Below are 19,123 nucleotides of genomic sequence, written 5' to 3' on the forward strand. Positions count from 1 at the left end.
GTGGATGGAGAGCCAGGGGCCCAGGCTGGGCCTCACTAGCTCAGCAGGAGGGCAGCCCAAGGTGGCTGGTTCTGCAGCTTGGATGGCCTGCCCGGGCCCCTCACCTGCACCTGGGCTGGACGCCACCTTCCCTGAGGCGGGCCAGCCACGTGGGAACCCAGGCCAGATCTCCCATCAAGGGTCCTAGTATGGCCCGGGCGTTAGTGATGGGCAGGTGGGAGCAAGGAGCTCTGTGGAGCAAGTGTCCACCTTTCTTCATGCTGGACATCAAGACAAACCTCAGGCTGTCCCTTGTCGCTCTGCCTGAGATACCCTGAGACTGGGGTGAAATCTTGTGTTTGACCCAAGATGACATGGAGTGTCCCCCCCCCTAGAATCCCCGCCTCCCTGCCCCCAGGGCCAAGGGTAGAGAGGCCATTCCCTGGGATGCTGGGGAAGGGCTAGGACAAGGGGACAGTGGTCCTGACCCAGATTGACAGAGAGTCCTCACCTTCTGCTACCAGCTCTACCTGCCGTCTGCAGTGTGCCTGTGTGCAAAAGCCAGGCTCAAGGTGTGACAATGTGACAGGCAGGGGCCCTGGGACACTGCCCAGTGGTGGAGAGGGGGGCAGGCTGGCCACACTGGCGCACGCGCATCCCAGCTTCTTATCAAGCTTGATGGAGGACAGTCAGGGCTGAGAGACCGCCCTGTTCCACTGTTTGTCTTAATGTTTAGCTGTAGGTGGACGCGACACCTGGGTTTTGTTTATTTATTTTCATGTGGTGCTGAGGATCCAACCCAGGACCTCGGGAGGCCAGCGCTCCGCCACTGAGCCCCCGCCCAGCCCCCTGTTCTTAACTGTTAATGAAGGTCATTTTCCCTCCTGCTCCAGCAGCCGCTGCCCTGCCCACTGAAGCACATGGCCTGCTCTTGGTCCAGCGGCTGCCCTCCTTCCTAGGGTGCTGCAGGGTCTGCTGGGTGGACACCACCTTCAGACGCCACCCCAGGGGTCTCCTGCTGGCCTGGGTCCTGGGGTGAAGCCCTGGGAACGTGTCCCCAGCCCCCAGCCCCCAGCCCCGGGCAGCCCTGCAGTCCACTCCAGCTGGCCTCCCTCCAGCCAGCGCCCCCACCCCATGTGCATTCCTGCAGTCAGGCCGCCTGAGCCCCTCTCCGTCCCTCCTGGCTGTGTGGCTGATCCCTCTGAGCTCAGATAGTCTGTCCCCTTTTCACACTTGTGTGTAACACACTTCGAGGGGGCCCACGTGAACCGAATGGTCGCTGGGCCCTCAACTTCCACACAGCGCTGGCCTCCTGCTGGGCATCCAGAGGCCTAGAGTCCTGCCCAGATGGGTCCCCGAGGGCAGGTCTGAGCAGTAGCCACAGCCTCTCCTGTCCTCCGCTGTGGGGGAGACGCAGGCTCGTCCCTGCTGGTGCCTGAAGTCCCAGGAGATGAGAGCCTGCGTGTGCTGTGGGATGGCACTGAAGGGTCACTTCTGGGCAAGGACAGACTGGGCCAAACGGTTCCGAAGGGGGTGGGAGATCCCAGTGGCCCCAGTCCCTCCCAGCAGGATGTGAGGACAGGCGGACTTGAGGACCCTGCAGGCTGCAGGGGTGACCACGGTGTCGGCTCCGGGCTCTGTGACAACACTGAGGTCAGCAGCTTGGGCTGAGGGTTCACTCTGGTGGAGTCCTTGGTGGACTGGCCTGTGGCCGTGGACCTGTGGAGGGGGCACCTGGGGGAGAAAGTCTGCTCCTGCCCGGGGGCCAGGTCCCCGCCCTCCCAAGGGCGCCTGACCTCACTTCCTGCTCGGCCCCCTCCTCGGGCTGGCCCCTCCAGCAGCACCAGGGTCTGGGGCCAGGCCTCCCTCACTGGTCTTCAGGGGACGTGATCTAAACCTCTGGAGTCTCACAGAGACGCCTCGCTCAGAGGCTGGACAGGAGTCACGGGGAGCCGAGGTCTGCCCAGGAGCCTGGACACCACGCAGCAGGGCTGCCCCCAGGGTCTGCCTGGTGCCGGGAGACGGCTGAGGTTTTGGGGGCCAGACGCACCACGGGCTGGCCTGGCACTGCCCTGGGACTGCTGGACTTGTCCAGGCCAGCTTCCACTAGTGGCCACCTTGGCACCTCAGCCTGAGAGCGAGCCTCACCTCCCAGCTCCTCCATTAAGGGCACAAACCCAGAAGAGAGAAATTCTGACCAGCACGGTGTTCTGAGAGTAAAACGGTGGCGTCTTGAAATTGGAGTGGACCTGTTGCCCCTGATCGGGCTCAGGTGTGCAGTGCAGACCTCAGCCACAAAGGGGTCATTGGAGCCAGTCCCCCTGAGCGCTGGCCCGTCTGAGCGCTGGCCCGTCTGAGCGCTGGCCCCTCTGAGTGCCAGCCCCTCTGAGCTGCAGGGCCAGGGGTCAGATCTCCCATCCCCACCCAATTTCGACTCCCTCCCTGACCCTCCCACCAGGCCAGAATCCACTTCTGGGGACAGCTGTGGCCTCATTATGAGCAGGGGTGAGGGACCCAGGCCCAGCCCAGGGAGCAGGCCTGACAGAAGGCAGAGCATAGGCCCCTGTCCTCTGGGAGGGGTGGTCCCCGTGTGGGGACACAGGAAGATTCCTAGGCCCGGGGTCACCTCTCCATAGTCCTGGGATGCTCCGGACCTGGCCCACCAAGCTGCAGGCAGGGGAAGGTGGCCATGGGTCCAGCGAGGACACTGCAGCAGACCCAGCCCCACCCTGGCCCCCACTGGCCAATGCCGGCCTGGGTGGGTTCCAGAGCCTTCTGGGCCTCAGTTTCCTGACTGCTCCTCCTGATGGTGGGTGGGGAGGTGGACGGGCCTCGGGGGCGGCTGCTGGGCAGCACGCCTGGCTCCCATGGCTCGTGACTCCCTCGCAGCCTGCTCTGATGGGAAGACGCTGCCCACTAAGCCCCGGCCCCGGCCCTGCCACCCCGGCCCCAGGACCGCAGGATCCCACCCACAGACAGAGGAGGCAAGAACCCGGCCTGCAAGTTCCTCCTGGGGAAAGAGCCTCAGAGCCCACAGCTCTGAGTTCTGAAGCCAAATCCTGCCTGTCTACTGCAGGGGACTGAACCTCGGGAACTGAAACGTCGTGCCAAGAGCCGGGCATCCTGGGAGGCTTCCAAACGGGAGACAACAAAGGGGGACAGGGTGGCCAGGGCCGCTGCCCTGTGCTCATCACAGGGAGGGTCCCCGAGCTCCCGCTGGGCAGAGGACCAGCAAGAGGGCCTTACCACCTAAGTGCCCTGGTCACTGAGCCCAGGCTGGGCACAGCCCCTAACTGCCCTTGAACAAGGGCTGTGCAGGGGAGTGGCCAGAGGACCCCGCCCTCGTTAGGACCCCAGCTGGAGGGGATGAGGCGGCAGAGGCGGCTCAGCGCGGGGCAGTGGGGGAGCGGTCCCCTTGTCCCTGCTCCAGGCAGGAGAGCTGCAGTGGGGGACAAGCCCCACTGGGAGACGTGGAGAAGGAAGTTGGGGCAGAGGACTGGCCACGCTGCCCTGCGGCTCTTCCCCGTGGGGCCTGCCTGAGCTGGGACCAGGGCCCTCCAGGGAGGAGACACTGCCGGGCAGTGCAGGCTCAGGGCCACTGCAGGACCCCCGAGCCCATGCGAGGCCTGACCACTGCAGCTGGGGCCTGGGTGAGGGCTCCTGGAGATCACGCTGTCCCCTGCAGTCCCCTCAGGCTGAGGCCGGCTCTGGGAGCAAGGGCGCGTTCCCTCAGGGCCGCTAGGTGAGGCCGGAGGGGAGCCACTGGCTGGCCCTGACGTTGTTACCAGCAATGGAGGGGGAAAGCGAGGGGGGGCTTGGCATTGTCACCTGGCAGGGTCCTCCTGCTCTGCGGCCCACAGGAGCCAGAGCAGGGGCCGCATGGGCCCTTCCTGCTCAGACACACTTTGTGGGGAGCCCCTGCTGCACCACTGAGAGCTGTGTGACCATGGGCAGGTTGCCCAACCTCTCTGGGTTTCCTTAACCGAATCAGGCTCTAAGGACACTTCACCAGACAATGAAGGTGGGGCTGCTCCCCGAGCAGGTGCCATTGTGGCACCTCGAAGGCCACTGGGCTTCTTGGACGCCGTGAGGCAGGACACTGAGCAGGTTCTCCCTGGACCTGGCTGTGCCTCACGCGCCCCCCCACCCCCAGCCCTCTGGCTGCTAAGGGGCCTCCCCTGGGTGGACAGTGGTCTCTGCTTCGAGCCAGGACTGTGCTCCAAGGGCCTTGGAGAAGCTGGGACCCCCTGCACTGGGGACCCCGTGCCCTTGGGTTCTGGCTCCTCCCAGGCGGAGACCCCTTGGGGAGGCCCCGGAGACCTCCTCCCGGACACCAGCCTTTGCTTGCCATGGGCTGAGAGGTTCTCCCTGCACCCAGAAACCTGAACATTTAGGAAGGTGACTGAGAGGGTCCTAAGCAGGTGTCCACCAGGCCCTTCTCTGGGAAGCCACATGACTTAAATAGGCCCCTCCTGCGAACAGCACCAGGTACTGGGAGTCAGACTCGGGCAGGTCCTAAGTCATCTGGCCCCCATGTGGCTACAGAGGAGGCTAGGAAATAATGAAGAGTTCAGAAGGTGCTGGAGAGCCAGGAAGCCTGACCAATGTCCACAACACTGACCCTGGCAGCTTAAACAAAGAGAGGGCCTCATATACAGAGGCTGAAAGGTCCTGGGAAGCATGACTTCAGGCATGGCTGTATCCAGGCTCCAACAGCATCACTAGGGCCCCTCTTCAGCCACACTTCCTCTGGACTGCTTTGTTCCCAAGCTGCGTGTGGCAGTCCCTACACACAAACCACCCCACCCACGCCAACACCTGCAGGCTCCTATGGTCACAATGTGCAGGACAGAGGCAGAAACACCAGAATTGAGTCCTGAATGGCTGCTTGGGCCAGGTGCCCACTTCTGAGCAGGCACTGAGATGGGGCCACAGGGGTCTAGAACAGGGATCTGCAGCCATTTTCTATGAAGGGCCAGAGGGTGGCCATACCGCCTCTGTCCTGGCTACTCGGCTCGACCCACGGCAGGAAAGGAGACAGACGAAAGTACTAGACAGGATCTGTACCAACAAACCTATTCCCCAAGCGGCACGGGTGCGTCTGGCCCTCTGGCTTGTCCCCCTGGCTGACCACAGCCCCTGGGAAGCTCAGGCCGACAGGCCAGGACCCAGGACCGGGGTAGATGGTCGTGGCTTTGCTCCTGCAGGACCCCTGAGGTCCCAGGCCCTAGGGAGCTGGAGGGCCGTGGCTGGGCTCTCTGTGTCCTGTGCTCAAACTGCTCAGTGCCAGGCCACCGCGCGCATTCAAAGGCCCGGGCAGAACAAACGCAGCCTCTGCTTCAAGTCAGTACCCATCTCAGCTCGTGGCCAGTGGCAGACACGCTCACACACTCACGGTCACACTCACAGGCCCACACGCCACACTGTCTCCCTTGCTCAGGGGGCCTGGCAGGAGGGGCTGCAGCCCTCCCTGATGTGATAGGAGGAGGGGCCGTGGCCCCACGTTTGGTCACCTGCCTGTCCACAATGGACAACCCCAAGCCCAAACCCATGGCAGGACATAGGGGAGGAGGCCAGAGATGATTCTGATTCCAGAAGCCTCTCACACCTGCCACCCATCACCGCCTTCTCCCACCTGTGAGCACAACACGCTGTCCCATGCCCTCCCACTGTGTCTGCACTGGTCTCTGCACCCACAGGAAAGGCTGGGCAGGGCCTGAGGCGGGGCCTGGCCCCTGTGTGGGCGGGGCTTGCTGCGTCTCCATCTGTGCTCAGGAGGCGGGGCCTGGCCCCTGTGTGGGCGGGGCTTGCTGCGTCTCCATCTGTGCTCAGGAGGCGGGGTCTGGCCCCTGTGTGGGCGGGGCTTGCTGCGTCTCCATCTGTGCTCAGGAGGCGGGGTCTGGCCCCTGTGTGGGCGGGGCTTGCTGCGTCTCCATCTGTGCACCAGGAGCCAAGGCACCGCAGGCCCGCTGGAGCCCTGCAACCCTCCCTTGATGCCCCACGTACCTCCCACCCCCGTCTCCCTGGCCTGAAGCGGTGGCCCGGCACCTCCCAGGTGTGATAGGAGTCCCAGGCCTCCCGGCCCCACACTGGGTTGTGACCTTCTCTTTCCTGACCTTTTACAGTTTGCAGGGGAGGTCCCTGAAAACCGGGTGGAGACGGTGGTCGCCAACCTCACCGTGATGGACCGGGACCAGCCCCACTCGGCAAACTGGAACGCCGTCTACCGCATCATCAGCGGGGACCCGTCGGGGCACTTCAGCATCCGCACAGACCCTGTCACCAACGAGGGCATGGTCACTGTGGTGAAGGTAGGTGACTGCCCCCACACATACCCCAGGACCAGTCACAGAGAAATGAACTGGGCTCCGCGTGCCACCTCCCTGGTCACCCAGGGCTGGCCCGCACCCCAGCCACCAGGGCACAACCAGCCTGCACCAGGACCCGACCTCCAGGGCTCTGCACACCCCCACAGGCCACCCTGCGTCCCCTCCCCAGTGGCCACATTCCCCTGACCTCACAGAAGGCAGATCTGCCTGAAAGACTTCCCAAGAAAGCTGCCCGCACCCAACACGGGCCGCAGGGCACACTAGTGAGCAGGACTTCCTGAGGCCTGGAGTTTGAGTGGGTGAGTGTGAATGAGAGGGTGTGTGTGTGTGAATGTATGTATATGAGTATGTGACAGTGTGCGTGTGTGTGAATGTATGTTTGTGGGTGTGTATGTGACAGTGTGTGTGTGTGTGTGTGTGAGTGTGAAAGGGTGAGTGTGAGTGTGTGTGTGTATGTGTGTGTTTGGCACCAGGGACTGAACCCAGGGTGCTTAACCACTGAGCCACATCCCCGGCCCCTTTTATTGTTGAGACAGGACCTCACTTAAGTGGGTTGCTGAAGCTGGCTTTGACTCGCGGTCCTCCTGCCCCAGCCCCTCCAGCCGCTGGGATCACAGATGTGGGCCACGCGCGCAGCTTCCTGTGCTTTCTACGCGATGGAGCCCTCCACTCTTCCTTTCCCCGCTGCCGTCCCTGGGTTTGGGGTCCAGGTCATAGACTAGCCAAAAGGACATGTGGTGGCTGTTCCTCTGAGGCAGGCATGAGATGTCACCCTCTGTCCCAGGGACGTCTGTGGGCCCTGCTGTCACACGGTGGCCCTAGGTCTGTGGCGGCGATGACTGTGGGCCACACTGTCTCAGGGTGGCCTGGTGTGGTTTGTGTCCATTGGTGTGCGTCTGCGTCCCACGTGGGTGACCTGTGGATGCGGGTCCAGCTCCGTCGGTGGAGGCTCTTCAGCTCTGCTCCCGAGGGCGCTGTCTGCCTCCTCCAGGTTTCTAAGTGGCCCTCAGCCTGCCACTGCAGGAGCAGGGACCCGCCTGGCCGCGTCCTGCCTGCTCTCATGGCGCCCGGCACCTGGGAGACGGTGGTGGTCACCCGGCACAGACAGCTGAGCAGCTGTTAACCCCGAGCAAGTGCACAGAGGAAGAGGAAAAGAACGGAGAGTCAGGTGTTCACAGCGCAAGGACAGGTGGCACTAGGGCGAGTCCAAGGCCAGGTGGGCCAGGTAAGAGAGGGAGAGCAAGTCTAACTGAGGCTGAATCGCTCGGAGACTGCGTTTGGCCGACAGTCGCAGAGCCTTCACCACAGAACTGTCAAGCCTTGAGGGCTTCATTCTCTCAAACAAGAGGAGCCCTGTGACATGTCAGTCAACAGAAACCCGGATCCTCTCTCTGGCTCTGTTGTGCAAAGCTTTCGCCCTGTGGGGTGCCTCGTGGTCCAAAACAACTGCAAGAGCTCCAGCCAGTATAAGAATGTTACAGATAGCAGGAAAGGAAAAAAAAAAAAAGGCTCTTCTCCACTAAGGAGCTGTCTGGACCCTTAATAAAGGCTCCGCATGAAAGGCCGTCCCTTTATTCTGGACCTCTGGAAACACTTGTTCATATCCTATTAGGCAGAATGCAGACACGTGGTCCTTCCTAGCCAGAAGAGATACTGAATCAGACAGCTTGTCAGCTGGACACATTTCCCAAACCTCTGCTACGAAGGACGAGGGGCGGGTGGTAGGAGGCCACCAGCCACCTCGGCCTGCAGGGTGAGGACAGGGTTCTCCAGACTCTCTCATGTCACGGCACCCGACATGAGGTTTCCCTTTGTTTAAGATTCACATCCCAGGCAGCCGCTGAGCCCTGGTTCTGCTGAAAACCCCCATCATCCCTGTTTCCATCTCCGCTCGAAATCCCTCAGACAGACGCCCAAGGGCAGCAGTGATGCAGCCAGGGGGCCCGGCACCCGGCCCTTTGAGCTTGGACACTCCAGTCCCGTAGCTGAGATGCATGGGTCTGCTGTACCCCGAACATTGTTAACACTCATGAAAATCAAGTGCCAGGCAACTGCGGGAGCCCCAGGGACAGGCCGGGCCCCCCTGGGTCAGCCTGGGCACTGGCCATTGGCCAGCAGCCAGGCTCAGGGCAAGCCTGGGCCCTGCCGGTGGCCCCACGAGCAGCACAGAGCCAGCCCTCGGCCCAGAGCCCGCGGCGTCTCCTTGCTGGTGTCCCGTGCCTGTAAGCAGGAGGCCGTGTGCCCCCCACGCCTGCAGCTCCTGGACCCCCGGGCTCCCTGTCCGGCCAGGACACGTCGCCCTCTCCACACCTAGCCTGCCCGCCACACGTGCTCCCACCTCTGCCCCCATGGTCCAGGCTGACCTCCCACCCCGGGCTGTCCTGAGCTGCCCCCTGGCAGGCTGGTCATCCGACCTGATCCCCACGGGGCACTTGGTGCTAACGTCTCGGGAATCCCGTGTAATCCAGAACATTCCACCCCTTTGACCTGTGGAGACGCCCCCAGCCTAGCTGGCCACGGAGGGTCCCTCTTCAGGGTCCACCTGACAGCTTCCCTGTGCGTCTGATTGTCCACTGCGCCAGGCTTCCTGCAAGGGAGCGCGCAAACCTGAAGGCCCTTCGTGGGGCAGCTGTGGCGGGGGCGCAGCAGGCGTCAGGGATGCCACGGCGTCCAGCTGACCCCCTCGCGGTCATCTAGGCCTGAGCAGTGGGCTCTGAGGTGGGCTGACCCCCTCAGGGCGGCCTCTGCAGCGTGAGGCTTCACCCCTCTGCCCAGCAGCCGGCCAGGTCACCACCAGTGAGTCTCTGTCCACACCCGCACGGGGTGCTTTCCAGGTTGTGTCCTCATCCAGACATTCCCAGGGGGTCTCCCTCTCCACAAAGGCCCTGTGGCCACTCAGGCCCAAGGACACCTGCGTGGTCATGGGTGGCTCAGGGGACTCTACAGGTGTGACGGTGGACCTGAGAGGGCAGGGGCCCAGTGCAATCGGGCTCCTACAAGAGGGAAGGTCAGTGTGAGGGCCGTGGGCACGAGGGTGGCATCAGAGGCACAGAGGGGGGTGGGAGACCTGCACTGCTGGCTCTGAGGACACAGGAAAGGCCAGGCATGGGCAGCCCCCAGAATGGACTGCACCCTGGAGCCTCTGGAAGGGGCTGGTCACCCAGTCCCTGGATTTAGCCCAGGGGCTGCCCGGGGCTGGCGGAGAGCCGAGGCCTGCTGCTCAGGGCCACCAGCAGGACCAGCAGGAGCGCGGTGCCCTTGAGCCCAGCAGGAAGGAGACAAAGCCCCCTCCCTCACCTGGCTCACTGCCCCTCACCCTCCCAGAGACCCCCGCTCCCCGCAGCTGCCCCGAGGGTCCCCAGATCCTGGGCTCCCTCACAGCTGCAAAGCCGGTCTGCTGAAGGTGGCCGTCACTGGGCCCAGAGCCAGGACCTGGGGATCTGGAGGCCGCTGCTCAGCACCACAGCAGTGGAGGGCACCCGGGGTGTGGGTGGCTTCCTACTGTCACCAGGAGGCACGGACTCCACAGAACTGTCCTCCAGACTCAGCCCTGAGGGAAGAACTGCCGGGACAGTGCCGTCCTCACCCCCAAGGAGCTGGACAGTCCACCGCCTCAGCCTCTCAGGGGCAGCGCAGGAAGGAGCTGCTGTCCCCTCACTTGCTGACCGGGGGCTCTCACTGCCTGCCTCGTTCCTCCTACGTCAAATCCTGGTTCCCGTCCCTGGTATGATGTGGTACACAGAATGTTAAAAATATCACATCCCAAGTCACCATGGACAGCAAGAGGACCTGGCGACCAAGTCACCATGGACAGCAAGAGGACCTGGCGACCAAGTCACCATGGACAGCCAGAGGACCTGGCGACCAAGTCACCATGGACAGCAAGAGGACCTGGCGACCTAGTCACCATGGACAGCAAGAGGACCTGGCGACCTAGTCACTGGACAGCAAGAGGACCTGGCGACCTAGTCACCATGGACAGCAAGAGGACCTGGCGACCTAGTCACTGGACAGCAAGAGGACCTGGCGACCGAGTCACCATGCACAGCAAGAGGACCTGGCGACCAAGTCACCATGGACAGCAAGAGGACCTGGCGACCGAGTCACCATGCACAGCACAAGGGCCACACGAGTTTGGGATGTCTCTGCAGCTATTTTTGGCCGCAGAGCAAGTCCCATGGGGACACTGGTCTCCCAACACTGGGCAGCTGACTCACAGTGGACTTGCCCATTTAGGAGCTGGCTCTTCGTCTAAGCCCTGAGAAGGTGACGCCCCTGCTCCATAGGCCAGGCTGTGCCACCGGCAGGGGACGCCCACCGAGCACAGCCACCGTCCCACGGGCTTTGCTGCACCCGGCCAAGGGTCTCACTGCGACCGACACATGGGAAAGTCGTCTTCCTGGCCCTCCACCAGAGCCCCACACTGTGCCAGCTGCCTCTCTCCCACAGATGGACCTGGCAGCTGCCCACCTCGGGGAGTGGGGACTGGAGTCCACTCGCAGCTCATTCTGGAGAAGAGAGGTTTATCCTGGTTGGGGTTCTGGAGGTGCCATTGATGTCACATCTGGTGACAACCTTCTTGCTGGCAGTCCCAGGGGGCGCAGGGGAAGACAGACAGCGGGTCTCAGTCCTGGAGATGGCACCCAGCCCTAGTCACCTGGACAGGCAGCAGGTCTCAGTCCTGGAGATGGTACCCAGCCCTAATCACCTGGACAGACCCCGCTGAACGCCACAGGTGGGTGAGGCTGGGTGCCTCACTATGGGGATAGGACTCTGACCCAAGTCCCAGGTGGGTGGACGGCGCCCTGGCCACGGCAGAGATGGTGTTTGTCCGTCCCTTGCTCAGGCCGTGGGCTGCCTCCCCCTGAGGCCGACGCACGTCCTCCCTTGGTGTGGGCTGCAGTTCCCGGCGAGCCTGCCGGAGCTCAGACCCCAGCAGCTCTCGGTCAGGACCCCACGGCCTCCCTGTGATCTCCGCCCCGCCCCCCGAGGTGAGGGAGGGTGAGCAGAGCCCCTCGATGACACCTGGAGCAGGCTACAGAGGCCTGCCTCCCGTTGGCGCCCGGCCACCAGAGTCCTGGGAACCGCTCTCGCACCAGGGCCCTGCTGTGCTGCGTCCCCACACCCACACGGCGGGGCTTAGCCGACAGAGAGGTGGCTGTGGCTCAGTGGTCATCCGAGGCCCCACGTTCAGTCCCCAGGAAAAAACCAGCAGCTGTGTTCCCTGCGAGCCCTGGGACAGGGGCCCGAAGTCCAGTGTGAGCAGGGACATGTCCCGAGAAGGCTCCGGGGAGCGTCACTGCCCGCCTCTCTCAGTCTGCCAGCCCCTGGGGTCCCTGGGGCCCACCTGCTCGTCCGGCCTGCTCACGGCCTCCTTCCATGTCCACGGGCCCCAATTCCCCTGCCTTTCTCCCACAGACAGTCTCCCCGCGAGACTTTAACTGAATCACATCTGCAAAGACCTTGTTCCAAACAAGGGCCATCACGAGTTCAGGGGACATGCCACTCGGGGGCACCCACACCAGGGGACTCCATGCTAGGCTTGAGGGATCAGAGTAGGTGCGGACCTTCCCAGAACCAGGTGACAACCTGGGAGGGGTCTTCTGCCAGGTCCCCAGACCCAGCTTCAGCCTCAGCATGGCATGGGGTGGGCTGGGGGTCCTTTCCCTGGCCCCTCGGTCCTCCCCTTGCCCAGCCCCACAAGGGGCCTAGGAGACAGGCCCAGGAGCAGCCCTGGGGATGGGACGGGGGCAGGGAAGGGCGGTGCGTGGAGCGCCAGCTCACCCCCCTCCTTGCAGGCGGCAGACTACGAGCTGAACAGGGCCTTCATGCTGACGGTGATGGTGTCCAACCAGGCGGCCCTGGCCAGCGGGATCCAGATGTCCTTCCAGTCCACGGCAGGGGTGACCATCTCGGTCACTGACATCAACGAGGCGCCCTACTTCCCGTCCAACCACAAGCTCATCCGCCTGGAGGAGGGCGTGCCGGCAGGCACTGCGCTCACCACCTTCTCCGCAGTGGACCCTGACCGCTTCATGCAGCAAGCCGTGAGGTGGGTCTGCAGCAGCCGCTCCCTCCCTCGGGCTCCCTGTTTTCTACCCTAAGTCCCCAAACCCAGGAAGCGCGGGCTCGGGGAGCCCTGACCACACGGGGCCACAGCAGTCCTGGGACACCCTGACGCCCACAGGCACAGAGCACCAGGCTCCTCCAGCAGGACACTGCGGGTCTCCAGCCCAGGCAGGGGAGGTCTGGACGGTCGGGCCCAATCCTGGCTTCATCCCCAGTAGCCGTGTGACTGGGCGCCACTTACTCTGTCCCTCGGTGTCCCCACCTGGGGAGGAAGAGAGGGCCTGCTCCCTGAGGGGCCGGGACGCCCACCGTAGCAGGAGCATTGTGCCTGAGCTGCCCCCGTCCACCTGCTGCGTGCGGGTGGCCAGGCGCTCACAGCCCCCAGGCAACCCCAGGGGACACACGGGACGCAGGCTGGTGCAGGGCCCACCCCTGGGAGCCCCGACGGCCCCCCTCAGCTCCCCACGCCCCCTGCAGGTACTCCAAGCTCTCGGACCCCGCCAACTGGCTGCACATTAACGCCTCCAACGGTCAGATCACCACGGCTGCCGTCCTGGACCGCGAGTCCCTCTACATCAGAAACAACGTCTATGAGGCCACCTTCCTGGCTGCCGACAACGGTGAGCCCCACCAGGAGGCCATGCTGCTGGAGGGAGGACGCTGGCCAGGGGCCCGGGGCCAGGGGGCTGGGACGAGGAAGGCAGCAGGAGGCCCGTCTGCGGCCTCGCCCCCATCAGGCCCCAGGCCCTGCCCCATCTTTCCACCTGCTGTTGCCTCCCGCGTCCCTCCCGCAGGCTGGCCCTCGGTCACTCTGGGCACCGGGAGTCAGGATCAGGGAGTCGGCTGCGTGGCCCTCCCCGCCCGTCCCTGCCGAGCCCCCCACCCCCACCCCGCGAGCCATTGCTCAGCCTCCCACCTTGAACCTTCCAAAGTTCAGCCAGAAGTGAGCCCAGGAAGGAGGGCGGCCAGGACCCCAGACTGGCCATGGAGCAGAGGACCCCAAGGTCTGGGCAGGAGGGGCACCTGGAGCCGGGGTTTCCGAGGGCCACGGCCAGGCCTCCGGAGTGCTGGGCTTGCAGCCAGAGGCCGCCCAGGCCCCACAGCACCTCCACAGCCAGCTGGGTGCTCCTGGGGCCAGTCCCTGCAGAGACGGAAGGGGTAGGAGTGGACGTCCTGTCCAGGACAGCTGCTCCCGATGGGAAGAGAACTGGACTCTCTGTGCCTCGGTTTCCCCTCTGTGAAATGGGGGAGCTACCAACTCCGAAAGTCAGATAAGTAGTCACCCACTGCACGGGACAGGCAGGCCAGCGAGCGACGGCCAGCTCCTCTCTTCCTGCTGCCGCTCTCCTGATCCCTGACCACCCGGGGGCCGCTGCTCAGCAGTGGGCAGACCAGACCAGAGCCCCTGGCAGAGCAGCGTCCTGAGAGTCAGCCGGCCAGGGCCAGGTGCCGCACAGGACCACAGCGCCCTCAGCCCAGGCGGGTGTGATCAGCCAGCCTCGCTCTGTGACCAGCCTCCTGTCCTCACGGCGCCCAGCACGGGGTCCTCCAGCCCCCGCCACACATTCCAACAAACCAGCCGTGGGCAGGGCGGGGCGGGCACCCCCGCCTTCTGAGACTCCAGGGGGACCACCCCCCTGGGAAGGGCACTCACCTGCCAGGTCCAGCTGAGGGATGCTGGGGAACAGAGACTTCTCCATGGATAGTGACAGCCCAGGTGACACTGGGGCTCCAATTCGTTCATTAAAAGAAAGCAAAATGGAAGTTGGGGGCTACCCAGCCGTCTCCACCCCAGCAGGCAACTACAAGTCACCAGGTAGCTTCACATAGAGAAGCACAACAAGGAAACAGGGCGGGGATGTGGCCAGCGGCTCGTCTGGATGAGGACCTGCCCTGGGACCAAGACCTGTGTGACCAGAGGGAGAACCCAGGAGAAGAGGCAGTGGGAGAGGAGTGTCCCAAAGTCAGGAAAAAGATGTGCAAAGGCCCAGAGGCAGGACCTCTGGACGTGCTGGTGGTTCTGAGAACACTGAGCAGCCAAAACTTAACACCAAGAGTAGTGGACCCAGAGCCGGCCATAGCAAGCCAGAATCAGTGACTGCCCCTGCCGGCCACCCCACCCTGGGCTCCGGAGTCCACGAAGCTCCTCTACAGCCTGTGACGAGCACCCAGCCGGGTGGGGGACTCTCCCGAGTCCTCCCCTACCACAGCTTGAGCCCTGAGGCTTCGGTCAGAGAGGAGGGACACAACCTGGGGCAGGATGTGGGGCTCGCGGGGGAGGCTGGGCAGCAGGCCGGAGCAGGAACTCTGCCGTGAACAGACTCCTTCTGCACCTCTCCTGGGGACGTGTCCAGAGGCCCGCACTGCGCTGCTGGACTGCCCCGCCTTGACCTCTGTAGGAGGTGCTAACCCCAAAGCTAAAGCTGTGGTGAGGACCAGGAGTGGCCACCAGGAGGCGGATGGGGTGAGGATGCTCTCGGCCTGCACGTGCCCGTCAGCCCCTCCAGCCTGGGCCGCGGCCGGGCTGGACTCTGGGCTCACAGAGCGCCCCGCCACTCCAAGGCCAGAGGAAAGAGAGGCCACTGTGGAGTCCACCTCCACCCAGAGCTCATCTGGGGAGCCTCCAGGTCCTTCCCAGGGACAGTTAGTGCCCTTCTGCACTGTGGCCAGGTGTCGGAGCCCTGCTGACAGGCAGGAAAGGCAGGAGGGCCAGCAACAGCTGGAAAGGGTCGGAGGGCAGGCTTGGGCACCTTGCAGAGCCCTGGGAGCCCCAGAGGGAAGGAGGGTCCCCAGGGCACAGCTGAGCTAGCGGGCACTCCTGTAGCTGGTCAGGGGAGGGTGTGCGGGAGAGCCTGTGGGCGGTGCCCTGGGGTCCTGGGTGTGGCTGCAGGCCTGTGTGGCCCTGGCTTCCGGAAAGTGGAGGGGGTGGTGCAGGCTGGGGGGCTGCGGCTGGGCTGGGGCTGGGCTGGGGCTGGGCTGCGTCTGACTGAGGGCCTGCGTCTCTGGTGTGCTGTGGGCGGCTGCCTGTGCGCTGTCCTGGTGGGGCCTGATCCCAGGTGGCTGTGCTCCGGCCTGCTGGAGGCCTGGCCTGGCCCCCCATGGTCACCACGCCTGTCCTTCAGGGATCCCCCCGGCCAGCGGCACTGGGACTCTGCAGATCTACCTCATCGACATCAACGACAACGCGCCCGAGCTGCTGCCCAAGGAGGCGCAGATCTGCGAGAAGCCAGGCCTCAACGCCATCAACATCACCGCTGCCGACGCCGACGTGGACCCCAACGTCGGCCCCTACGTCTTCGAGCTGCCCTTCGTCCCCGCCACGGTGCGGAAGAACTGGACCATCACCCGCCTCAACGGTGAGCCCCGGGGCCAGCACCGCGGGAGAACCAGAGCCTGGGGTACAGGCCCCAGGGACCACCTGCCCCCGAGAGCGAGCAGCGCAGGTGGGGGGTCCTCCTGGAGGACACTGCTGCCCTTGCCCTCCACGCAGCGCCCGGGCAAGGCTGGGACGACCTTCGTCCACGGTGAGCGCTGCCTGCTCCACCCCTTGAGGCCCCAGCAGTGTCCATGCACCGGCCACTCCCTGTGCCCATGTCAGTTGGTCATTCCTGGCTGTCGAGTCTCCCTGGGACCCCTCCCCAGAAGTGGGCTGGTGCAGCCTGGGCCCAGGGCCTGCTCCCCGTCCCTCACCAACCCAGAATACTATTGCTTTTAAAAGCATTGTGTTTATTTCACCACCTCTCCTGGCTGCCAGGGGTAATCTTTTCAAATTCGCATTGCTGTTGTTCTGTGCGTGGTCTGTTCAATGACTTTTCCTGCTTTTCTCTGGGTAGGGTTTTTCCTGATTGATTTGATAAAACTCTTTACATATTCAGGAAATCGTCTTCATCCTCCACGCTTCGAGAGACTCTTCCTTGCATGCCAAAGCCTTTAACGTAATGGTGTGGCATAGTGTGTGTGCGCGTGTGTGTGTGCACGTGTGCGCGTGTGTGTGTGTGTGTGCACGTGCACATGTCCTTGCTGACCGAATGCACATCTGAGGTTTCCACACCACAGCCTGGGTGTCCCCTCAGAAGGGCTGCTGGACAGGGGCCTGGCCATGTGCTGGACGTCTCCCATTGCTCTGTGCCAGGTGACTACGCCCAGCTGAGCCTGCGCATCCTGTACCTGGAGGCCGGGATGTACGATGTCCCTATCACCGTCACCGACTCCGGGAACCCTCCCCTGTCCAACACCTCCATCGTCAAGGTCAAGGTGTGCCCGTGTGACGAGAACGGCGACTGTACCACTGTGGGCGCCGTGGCGGCAGCCGGGCTGGGCACAGGCGCCATTGTGGCCATCCTCATCTGCATCGTCCTCCTGCTGAGTGAGTGCAGCCGCCCACCAGGGGCCTCGAGGGCGGAGGCGAGTCCAGGGCGACACCCCTCGCTCCGCCTCCTCCCACCTGAGCTGGGACTGGGGGGAACTGGGACCTCCTGCTCCTGTCAGGGCCGGTGCAGGTCGGGCCTGATCCAGCAGCTCACGGGTGTCAGTGGCTGGCTGCTCTCCAGCACCCACCCTGCCTCCCAGAGCCCCTGCACCCTGAGACTGGCCCCCCATTATGAGGAACACCCTCACCTACCCACACCCAGAGAATGGGCTCACACGAGGTACAGCTAGAAAAGCAGGACTCTAGTGACCATCTTGCAAGATCGGGTGCCTGGAGGTCAGGCACTCCAGAGCGGCTCCCCGGAGCGCAAGGCCCTGTCCCCAGGGGGTCGAGGCTGAGTACATGTGGCGCACAGTCTTCCTGCTCGCCTGGGTGCTCCGTCCCCTGTGGGCTATTTACAGAGGTGCCCGTGGTCGCCCACGTCCCTCAGCCCCCTGTGGCTGACCCCCTCGCGGCCCCCGCTTCCTTACCTAAGTCACTGCTTCGTCACCGAGGGTCTCTCAGTTGGTCAGGCCGACCCGCCCCACCTCCTGCGTCAAGGGCTGCTCAGGGGATGGCTTTGGCTCTGCCACGTCCACGTCCCCTCCGGCCGCTTTCTTCCTTCCTGATTTACACTTTGGCCACTGCATCCTGAACCTGACCCTCCACCTTCTGTTTCTCCCACTGCTGCCCCAGTGCCCGTGGGCAGCTCCCATGAATGCTGGGAGTTGTCAATGGTCCATCCAGAGTCTCAGGGCTCTGATTGGATGGGCTCAGGTCACATGCCCACACTGGAACCAATCACCAACCAGGGAACAGAGTGGGTGCTGGCTGCACCCAGGTCACGTGGTCCAAGAGTCCTGCGTTTCCTGCTGTCCAGGTGGCCCCACACGGGACTGAGATTGTGAGGAAGGAGAGGGTATGTAGGAAGGCCCCAGGTGGCCCCTGCTCCCACCCTGGTCGACCACAGCCCAGGGACCGTGGTAGAGGCAGGGAGGACTGAGCAGGGGTCTTGCCCCCTGTCCATGTCACATCCCGGTCAGAGGGTCTCCACATGCTGGAACGTCCAGGAACCAAGCATCAGGTCCCACCCTAGCCTCCTGCCCCCAGGCACCAAAGAGAGCCACATCCAAGGATGTCCCACCTCTGAGGCCTCCGCCATTTTTCCCATCTGTTGACCGCCCTGGACTCCGGTTTTTTTGCAGGGCTTAGGTTGACTGCCCACAGAGGGACACAGCTGGGTGGGGGCACTTGTTCCTCTGAAGAGCTGGCCTAGGAGTGGCCCCACTGCCCAGAGCACCCATGTGGACAGTGGAGAGTGAGACCCAACTCACCCAGGAGCCCGGCCTCAGGGAGGCTGCCTGCTGCTTCTCCCAGCTGCTGCCTGGGCCAGCGTCTGCCAGCTCAGGACAGGGCACCTGGGGGCCTTTGCCTCCTCTTCCCACAGCCCCCCATCTGGCCCTCTGGGTGGACACGCCCGAGGCCCTGGCTGCAGGGGAGCTGCCTCTGAGCGGCCTGGTCCCCTGTCCCCTGCTCAGCAGGCGCGGCTCTGGTTCCAGGATCAGGATCAGCCACTCACACAGTGGGGTCCACCCTCGCTCTCTAGTTTCCTGTCACCACAATGTGGGCCTGTCGGGGACCCCTGGCCACCACTCCGCCCTCTGCCACCTCAGGAAACACTGTCCTTCCCTCTGAGCTGACACACACTTCAGAGCCCTACTGTCACAGGCTCAGCAGCCACACCAAGGAATCAGCTTGCCTTCCGCAGGTCCAGGGGTCCCTGCACCCGCCTCACTGTCCCCTGGACAGTGTGGCCTTTGCCCATCACTTCTGGGTCTCAGTCTCCCATCTGTGGAAAAGTCAGGTGACAGGAGCTGCAGGGGGCAGAGGAGTGACCGCGTGTGCCTGAGGGCGTGGACAGTGCAGCCTGCCAGAGCCCACACCCAGCAGACCCCGCCCGCCACAACGGGGACACAGATACGACGCAGGGGACAGGCACGGCAGGCTCTTCCCAGGGGTCTGGAGATGCACAGGAGTAGCGAGGGGCGCAGGGCCTGGCACAGACCCCAGAGGGCAGAGGGGAGGCCAATGTGGGTGGGGAGAGAGATGTCCACAGTGTGGGTTTGTGCCTGAACCACCGAGCAGCACCCCAATTCCTTTGGGTGGTGGGAGAGCCCCCAGCCTGCTCCCCCAGTTACCCCTTGGTGCTGGGTGAGGCTGTGTCAGGGTGACTCCCTGGGGCCCCTGGAGATGGCAAGGGGGCAGCCCAAACTCCCCTCCCTGCCAGGTTGGCAGGTCCCCCTGTGGGCCCCGCCCTCCCCGTCCCCTTCCGATCAGG

The 19,123-nt window shown here is 64.0% G+C and overlaps 1 protein-coding gene across 2 annotated transcripts in view; it reads left to right on the plus strand.

Annotated features, from left to right (window-relative positions):
- Nucleotides 1-19,123, plus strand: part of Cdh4 (cadherin 4) — a 396,092-nt gene that overhangs the window by 373,887 nt on the left and 3,082 nt on the right. For both annotated transcript variants that reach the window (XM_071607391.1, XM_027954314.2), the window contains exons 9-13: nucleotides 6,105-6,290; nucleotides 12,107-12,360; nucleotides 12,855-12,997; nucleotides 15,500-15,733; nucleotides 16,510-16,743. In XM_071607391.1, the coding sequence (XP_071463492.1) occupies nucleotides 6,105-6,290; nucleotides 12,107-12,360; nucleotides 12,855-12,997; nucleotides 15,500-15,733; nucleotides 16,510-16,743 (1,051 nt within the window). The remainder of the gene's footprint in view (nucleotides 1-6,104; nucleotides 6,291-12,106; nucleotides 12,361-12,854; nucleotides 12,998-15,499; nucleotides 15,734-16,509; nucleotides 16,744-19,123) is intronic.

This window comes from Marmota flaviventris, chromosome 2 (assembly GCF_047511675.1).
Source record: "Marmota flaviventris isolate mMarFla1 chromosome 2, mMarFla1.hap1, whole genome shotgun sequence".
Classification (NCBI taxonomy): domain Eukaryota; kingdom Metazoa; phylum Chordata; class Mammalia; order Rodentia; family Sciuridae; genus Marmota; species Marmota flaviventris.